The sequence below is a fragment of the Zalophus californianus genome, chromosome X (genome assembly GCF_009762305.2).
Source record: "Zalophus californianus isolate mZalCal1 chromosome X, mZalCal1.pri.v2, whole genome shotgun sequence".
NCBI classification, from domain to species: domain Eukaryota; kingdom Metazoa; phylum Chordata; class Mammalia; order Carnivora; family Otariidae; genus Zalophus; species Zalophus californianus.
The window spans coordinates 45,380,731-45,389,756 of record NC_045612.1 but is presented as its reverse complement, the minus strand read 5'-3'; the positions used below and the strand labels follow the sequence as shown (position 1 = coordinate 45,389,756).

Sequence of the window (9,026 nt, the reverse complement as noted above, 5' to 3'; positions counted from 1 at the left end):
CATGGTGTGTAGATATTGCTCTTTTAACTTTTACAGAAAAGTCTTGATGACATGTGGTGGTCTGTCCCAACATGTTGGCCTATGGAATGATTTCTTAAACTTTTGCCAGAAGTAGAGTTCAACCAGCTGCCCCGTCTTTATGTTCCTCTAAAGTTGTTTGCATAATCTATCACCTCATGTTTGCCGATAACCAAAGTTGTCAATCTTGATTCTAGATTCTCATTTAAGCCACCTTTTCTTCTGGAGGGCTGACCAGATATTTATGCCTTCCCCCACCCCACTACCACTAACTTTTTATTTTGAAAAGTTCAAACCTTCAAAGTATTTCAAAAATAATAAAATGAATGCCTATATACTCTTAATCCCTTCACCTAGATTAGATTCACCAATTAATATTTTGCCAATTGCTTTCTCTCTCGTGCTATATATTTATTTTCTTTCTTTTTTTATTGCTGAACTACTTTAAAGCTAATCGTAGAATCATAATACTTCAGCATTTTGTCTCTTAACAATAAGGACAGTCTCCTAAACAAGCACAATACAATGATTGCATTCAGGAAATTTAGCATTGATGTAATACTATTTTCTTATCTACCATCCTTATTCAAACAATGTATTTAGTTGCTATGTCTTTTAATCTCTTCTAATTTAGAATAGTTATCTCGCCTTCTTTCTTTCGTGGCATTGACATTTTGGTGAGAATGTGGAGCAACTGAAATTCTCATACATTGTTTGAGTACAAAATATTACAACCAATTTGGAAAACTGTTGGCAATTTCATGTAAAATCAGTTGCCTTTGCTTTGCCCCAGCAGCTCTACTCCTAGATATTTACCCAAGAGAAATAAGAACACATACACGCAAAAAGCTTATACAAGTATATTCATAGCAGCTATATTTATAATAGACCAAAAAATGGAAACAATGCAAATGTTCAAAATATCTGAGTAGATAAATTGTTGTATATTCACACTATGGAAAAGGACAGGGCATTTTTTGGAGTCATGGAAATGTCCTATTTTACACACGATTATATACACTTAAGATCTGTTCATTTCACTGTATGTAAATTTTACCTCACTTTTTTTTTAAAGAATGTAAATCAGAATAGATGCATCGTAAAGGCAGGAACTTCCTTTTATTCATTGCTGTGTCCCAGGGCCTAGCCAAGGGCCAGGGACTTAGTGGGAGCTCAGTAAACAACAGGGGTAGGGGATGGGGGTGATGAAGGAAGCAGACCTTGGAAATCATCTACATCAGTGGTTGTCAAATGCATAATGTAGACTTTGACTTTAAACCCTAGATATATAGGAATGTCTTGTATCTGAAACCTTATATCATTAATCCACTTCCTAGGTTACTAAGAATCCTTTTGATTAATTACAAGTGTTCTGAAATTTAAAAAAAAAAGTCTATTACAACAAAACTTTTTCTGACTCTAAACCTATGCTTTTCCAGTTTTTTCATACTGCCTCGGCTTTACATGGTGAGCCTCCAGGATTAAGGGATAAACTGGCTGAGTGATGAGTATGTGTCCATACAGGGTTATGCCCATATAGTTGGATAACACTTATCTTAGCTCATGTGGCCAGTATCTGCAGACAGTTGAATAGTCTCAGGAGAAAAGTCTGGGGTGGATAAACTGATTTTTGGCTAGCACAGTCTGATACACAGTAAGCATCCAGTGAATATTTGTTGAATGAGTCAATAAATGAAATGTAAATTTGGGAGCTCTGGCAAATACAGCTGAGGGTACATCCTGCCAGTATTTTTCTATAATTATATATTTTTAAAAGCAGAATTAGGAATCAATTTCATAATGTTCTTTGAAAATTATGTTTATTGCTATTTTATTTTTAAGAAATTAATATCACTTTGTAGGAGAATATTTAGAAATTAATTATGAAATGCCACCTTGTGACCAAAGAGAGAAATACAGCATTTCTCACAAGAGAGAGTGGCACCAAGGTAGCATAGAGAGGGGTAGCTTCTCAGCTAGTACCCTCGGAGGTCTGACACACCAGGTTCTTCTCAGAAGTAAGTTGGAACAGAAAGGAAACAAGGAACTGGAAGAGCCAACAGGCCCTATCTCAGCTAAAGAGATAGGAGAAATAGAATTATACTACTTTCACCTTTATGATCCTTTTCTAATTGTAAAAACTCCAGATGGGGCACCTGGGTGACTCAGTTGGTTAAGCATCTGCCTTCAGCTCAGGTCATGATCCCAGGGTCCTGGGATGGCGCCCCGCGTCCCGCTCCCTGCTCAGCAGGAAGTCTGCTTCTCCATCCCCCTCCCCGCTCCCCCTTTGCATTCTCTCTCTCTCTCAAATAAATAAACTCTTTAAAAAAAAACACATGTTCATTGAAAAAGTTAAAACTGGAAATACAGTGAAGGATAAAGATGAACTTATAAATTTCCCATAATAATACCATTTAGAAATATTCACTTCAAATAGTTTGATATTTCTCTTTAATCTACATGTGTGTATGTGTGTGTTGCTGCTAGCTTTTTCATGAAACAGTATGATGGTCAGAAACAGCTTTCCATGTCAAAGAGATGTTTCTACATCATGTTTTGTAATTCATGAAAGTGGGATTTTCTTTGTTATTTCAAATTTTCAGGCAGGTAACTAAGTAACTGGAAATGTGGAAGGAATTTTTTTTCATCCTACAATACACAAAAGGGACCAGAATGCATAAATGTTGTAAATGTATATAGGATTCAAATATTTCTCTTATAATTCCTAATGAATGACAGTTATTCCATTTAGTTTATGTACTATTTGCTACTTAGTTTGTGTAAAATTTGCTACTAAGGGATAAGGTTGAATGAAAGAAACAAGAATAGACTTTTCTTTTGGAAGGGTGATAAGGAGTCAAGGAATCACAGACTTTCTGAGTTCTTATTTGAATATAATCTCAGGATCATCCAATAATGATGATGATGATGATGATGATGATGACACTTGATAATGATGATCAAAGATCTAACATTCTCTAAGGGTCTGTTGCATGCCAGGAATTTCATATAGTTTTCTGCATTTACTTCCCACAACAGTCTTAGGGGTTTATGTAGGGTTATACTCATTTTAGAGGTGAATGAACCAATCTGGGTTCACACTTCTTATAAGCAGAGAATCCAATTCTAGCCAGTGCTTTCCCATTATATTGGCCTCACCCTTTCAGATGATGGGTTTCCAGGGCTTGCCCACTGATCCTTAGAAATCTTCACAGTATGTGGCCTGTGCCTAACAGGAATCCATTGAATAGTCACTCAATACCATTCCTTGATGATGATGATAATTATGATGATGATAATCAGCAATGATGGTGGTGGAGAAGAAATTTTCTCTTTGATCTAGAGTTCTATTTCCAGGGAGCCCATGAATGGCCCATTTCAAAGATAGTAGGTATCCTAAAAGAAAAAAGAAGATAATTTGTGATTTATGCAACGTTACATGTCATAAGGGGAAGAGCCGAGATTGGAACCCAAGTTTTTCTGGTTCTAAGGCTGTACACTTAACCACTTTGCCTTCCTAAACCCAAGAAGTTGAATTTTATCTTCACCTTATTGCCCAACCAATTTTTAGGATATCAAAAAAAAGTGGTAATAATTCCTATATTTAGGTAATAAGACCTATCTTTAGGTAATAACACCTAAAGAGCAAGGGTCACAATTGCTTCCTCCACCATTAGTGCTTTCAAAAACATCTTACCAATTCACACCTTGACTGAGCTGGCCCGCAAGTTTGAGGCCGGGTCTGCAGTGCAGGGGTGTTGTTCATACAGAAGGTGATGCCCCCTTTCTCCTAAACTGTAGGACCACATGCTTTTGCAAGCTTCCTTTACTCAGGGTTTCCTATATCTCTGACCCTGGGCTCATGCAGACATCAGAACTACGACACCAAGCACACACAGAGCTAAAGGTACCAACAGAGGCCCTTCTGGGAGTCTGAGCAAGGTAGGTGGGAGAGGAATGAGGGAGGTCTTGTCTGAGATCTGTCCTCATTTTCACTTCAATTGTTTTGGGAGTTCCTTCACTGGACTCTGAGAGAAGGGTCAGCCTCTTTTGCTTTATCTCCAAGTTACCTGGTCAGACCCAGTTCATACAATTGCTTAGCCGAAGACTATCATGACCCATGTTTCCAGTTAGGAATCTTTGGGGCTTTATCTCTTCCCTCACACAAAGTTCCCCAAAAGAGAAAGGGAGAAGAAAGGAAAGGCAAAGTGCTCTGACCTGCAACGAGGACAGTTTTAGTCTTCCAACTATGTTCAGGACAGGCCATTCATCAGGTTAGGAGAGTCTGTGCCTGCTGCAGGCTGGAGCAGGGAAACCATAGTCAGACCCACCCTGAGGAGCAGTGTGGCTTAAGTGAGCCCTTCCACAGCCTAACTGAGCACCAGCCCTCTGAGCACCAGAAGAATGGATTCATCCTGTCTTGTCAAACTGGTACAGTTAGTCCCTGGAATTTCAGCTCACTCCAACCAGAGTCCAGCCCAATTGGCACCCATCAGGCTGTTGCAACCTTGAAGAATGATCTGAAGACATGAAGATCCCCCAAAATGACATCACACAATGGAAAAAATGAAAACAAAGCCAAAGGGCATAGGACTGGCTCACCATTTTGTGTGATCACAAAAAGAGAACTTGAATACATTTTACTCATATTGGAAGGAGTGAATGCATGGCCAAACATGGTGTTGTCAAGAAAAGTGCATCTAATATTACATTCCCTCATCTTTTTATCTTGTATTTCTTTATTAAAGGAAATCTTTCAAATGCTATGTATAAATCTGTCAGTCTTTTCATAGTTAAAAAGATAAAACACGGTTATAGGCCTTCTGAATTTCAGTAAACATTCACCAATATTGTCTTCTAATTAAAGTTCATATTTGTAATAATGGAAAGCATACTGTATATACCAGTCATCCTCATGCTGCAATGTGCATCATAATCACCTAGAAGAGCTTGCTGTTACTTCTATAACCCACCTCCAGTCGGCAAATCCTAGGGTGGGCCCCAGAAATCAGTATTTTATTTTTTTTTAGATTTTGTCAGAGAGAGAGAGAGAGTACAAGCAGCAAGGGTGGGGGGGGGAGAAGCAGGCTCCCACTGAGCAAGGAGCCCGATGTGGGACTTGATCCCAGGACCCCGGAATCATGACCTGAGCTGAAGGCAGACACTTAACAGACTGAGCCACCCAGGCATTCCCAGAAATCAGTATTTTAAAGATGCTCCCCAAGGTGGTTCTAATGCAGGTGATGATGCAAGACTTTGATGAAACATTTGGAGAGCAATCTATTTCATGCATTCTTTTTGGAAATGCTTGCCATAATGTTAGAGAAATAAAAAACTTGTGGAAGACTATTGAGTCAACAGCAAAATGTGGATAACACCAGCTCCTTAGTAATAATTAAATCAAGAAACCAATTAAATATTAAAACAGGTCTCAGTTAAACACAAGTACGTAGGAGTATCAGGAGGCAAAGTTTTTGTTCTATAGGGAAAATAAATACAATTCCTAACATTTACATAATAGCCTTTCTTCTAGATTTATAGTTCTTAGTGCCTTTGCAAGTTTTTTTTTTTCTTTCATGTTTTAACTTGGGATGGGATAGGGTGAAGGGGACTATTCCCTTAGATCTGTTATCCTGTCTTATTGTGTGCAACTTATGGATATGCAGTTTTCTGAACCAGTAGGGCAGGCCTGCTAGGAACCTTCATGGACCGATTATCTCACCAGAGAAGGAAGACAAAACCTTAGTCCTTAGACCTAAGGCAACCGCTTTTTTTTTTTTCTTTAATTCAAACTTGTACCTTGGTCCAACTCCCAAAACGGCCTCATCATGTCTGACTCCTATTTAGAGGGGTCCTGGGATTAGAAACAGAAGGGGCTGTTTTGCTAAGAACCCTGAAAGGCAGCATGGCCCAAGCCGTCTCACCTGTGTGAAGGGTCACTATGAAGCAGGGAGGCTTCAGAAGACAGAGTAGGGGTTCGACCCACTGGGGAGTCCAGGAAAGTGAGTGGGTTTTGGCACCCGAGGACTCCGGTGCACCAGGAGCAGCGAGGGACAGCAGAGAGCAAAGGGCAGAACCCAAGGGAGGAGGATCGTGGGGCTCTACAGCAGTTGACTGGAATGAAGCCCCCAGGGCCCTGCCTCCTAATGGACTTGTTCCTGAGCACAGGGAAGTCATGTCAGGGCCCTCCCTCCAATAACTGATGCTCTGTGGTGGGTTGGGGTTCTGTATGCACAAAGGGTAACCAAAGGAGTCACCTTTCTTCCTAACAGCAGCCCTGCGAGGCAAAAGTTTTCCCCGTGAAAAAGACGGAGTCTTAAGCAAGTATATCTGTAATAATTGCCAGTTTTATTCCTCTGGCTAAGAGATCCAGAGGTAACGAGGTTTACATTTTTTTTAATAGTTCTTCCATCAAGAGTTTAGGTGCCCCCATTGCCCTTAGAAGCTGGTTGCAAATTATTTAACTCTTACTTATAAAACTTTAATTCTTTGTGTGTGACATGTGTTCATGAAAAAATACATATAAGCAAAAGGAAAAAAGCTAACGCCACACAGAAATAAGCAGTTACGTTTCTGATATATGTATGTATACACACACGCACACACGCACACACAAATTTGGGATTTAATCCTACATATATGAGCTGATACTAAATATATCGCTTTGTAACCTGTTATGTTTTACTTCACAATATATAATGAATATATTTTCATGCAAATGTGTGAAACTTTCCAATTGAAAAACAGACCTGGAGAATGGGTCAAAATACAAAATCCAGTGAGATGCTGATAACAAGGAAACTACCTAAAACAAAATTCCACCAGATGATTAAAGTAAAATGAAGGTCAAAGATACATCAGAAAACGCTAACAGAAAGAAAGCAGGGGCCAGATTTTAATATCAGACAAAAAAAGAATTCAAGGCCTAAAGCACACAGGGTAAGGACGGCTGCGTGAATGTCTTTGCTTCCAATGCATCATCACAAACTTGTTTCTTACTCTTCTTATCTCTTCCCTAAGCCTTTCCAACTCATCTACTCCTCTTATCATTTCTTCAGGGTCCAAATGCCTCACAGGAGTGTCCTCTTTAAACCCCTGGCCAGGCTGGGTCAGCCCTCCTCCAAGATTTCCTTCTGCTTCCTGGCTTACACCTTCTTCGGAAGGTTGAGGATTTCCTTCCGCCTCCTGTGGTACATCTTCCGAAGGGCGGTCGGCCTCGGTCTTTGGCATGTTCTGTGGTTTTCCTTCATTTTCTTCACAAGACTTTTGCATGTTGAGTATTTTTCTGTTATTTCTTTTGAATAAATTAATCCTGGAAAACAAGGAAACAAAACAACTAGATGCCAGACAGACAGGCAGCCAAAGTATGGGTTCCCAGAGAGATTTGCCTCTTCTCATTCAGATCCCTAATTGTCAAAGTTTTCCAACTAGAGAAGGCTAGGTCCTCAGGCTCCGAACTCCCCTGACTCCACCCCTTCCTCCACCTCCCTTCCCTCCCCCTCTCGCTCCAGCTCCATCTTCCCTCCTCCCGCTCCAGCCCACCATTTCCCAGCAGGCCCTGCTTACAGGCCTCTCCTAGCCCAGAAACGGGAGCAGCGCGGAAGCAATTAATCCCCTCCTTAGACGCTGGTCTCCAATATTCCCGCCCTCTCGGGCTTTCCCAGGCAGTCCCAGCCTCCCGCCACTCACCTGAGATCTGCTGGTGCAGTCTCTAGCCTCCCCTCCCCCTTCCACGTCTCTCCAGCCTCCCCCGCCCCCGCCCCATTTCCGCTGCAGGCTCTGCAAAGGCCTCCAGCGCTTAATCCGGATGGGGAGAGGCTGTGGCGACCCCAGGATGTGCTTTGGTGTCATCCACGCACTCCCACTCCCACCCGCACCCCCACCCCCACCCGAAGGTACCTGAGGCGATTGCACCCTTACACTGACCTGCAGGGATCCAGGGGATTTTCCTGCCTCCTTCCCTCACTCGATTTGTGTCGCGCCCAAAAGACCAAAGAGTCCTGCAGACCGACAGGAGTGCTTGCTGAGCGAGCAGGCCAGTACCTGAATCACCGGTCCCTTTCACGATTCTAGGCCTTGTTCGTCTGAAGTTGTCCCACGTCCTCATCCTTTCCTTCCTTTTAAGGCAACCCCGCCCTCCCCCCCCCCGCGCCGTGCCCACCGATTCCCTGCAAGCAGGGAGTGGGAGACGCCAAGTTATTTCCCAAATTGTCTCTCTCTCGCTCTCTCTAGGGACCCTCAATTGGCTACCCTTCTCCGTCTCCACCCCGGCCCCCACCAAACAGCCCCAAATTTCCTGCACAAAAATGGGAGTTTGGCGGGCTCTAATGTTGGGAAAACAGTGGTGACCCCGCCTGGCTACTGCTCTCTGGCTCCTAGACCCGAGGGTCCCCAAGGCAGCGCCCGCTTTTACACTGACCTGAAGAGATCCGAAGCACTTTTCTCCTTCTCCAGCAATACGGAGCTGCTACAGGGAAACAGGCCCTGGACTATAAGGACTTCTGCACACGTCGACTCCTGGTCACGTGAGGGTCGCGTCATCAATGAGCTCCAGTCTTCAGTGACCCCTCCCATTTAACACTGCAGCCCGCCCCCTGCATTCCCTCCACTTGATACTGTCAATCTTTTTTCGTATTTGCCAATCAGAGACAATAGAACTGGTATCTTCTCCCTGCAGTTGCAATTCGCCTTTCTTGGATTGCCAGGGAGGATCAGCCTTTAGGGGTTAATCGACCATTTCTCCTTCGTTGGGGAATTATCTCTTTCTCTCTCTGCTTCGAATTTGCCCACCTCCCCTCCTCCCCCAAGACCTACAGTCCACCATTTCCCCAGGAGTCCCATCTAGCATTAAAATGGGAGAAGGTGGTAGATGGGGGGAGGGGTGGGGGTAGAGGCGACTAGAAAAGAATGTAGGAATGAGAGTGTGGGATTTTTTTTTTTTACTAGTTCTCTTGAATTTTTTCATGTTTTAAGCATGATATTAAATGATCATGATGCTTTACAATGAT

The 9,026-nt window shown here is 42.4% G+C and overlaps 1 protein-coding gene across 2 annotated transcripts; it reads right to left on the bottom strand.

Moving 5' to 3' along the window:
• Positions 1-6,345: 6,345 nt before the first annotated feature.
• On the bottom strand, positions 6,346-8,663 carry TCEAL8 (transcription elongation factor A like 8). 2 transcript variants are annotated; one of them, XM_027608283.2, is made up of 3 exons: positions 8,438-8,569; positions 7,945-8,018; positions 6,346-7,330 (listed from the first exon to the last, which is right to left on the bottom strand). In XM_027608283.2, the coding sequence occupies exon 3, from the start codon at positions 7,288-7,290 to the stop codon at positions 6,937-6,939; it is 354 nt and encodes a 117-aa protein (XP_027464084.2). In that variant the 5' UTR covers positions 7,291-7,330; positions 7,945-8,018; positions 8,438-8,569; the 3' UTR covers positions 6,346-6,936. The 2 variants fall into 2 exon arrangements, with proteins under 2 accessions (XP_027464084.2, XP_027464083.2); XM_027608282.2 differs by lacking the exon at positions 7,945-8,018 and having other exon boundaries at positions 8,438-8,663.
• Positions 8,664-9,026: the final 363 nt, after the last annotated feature.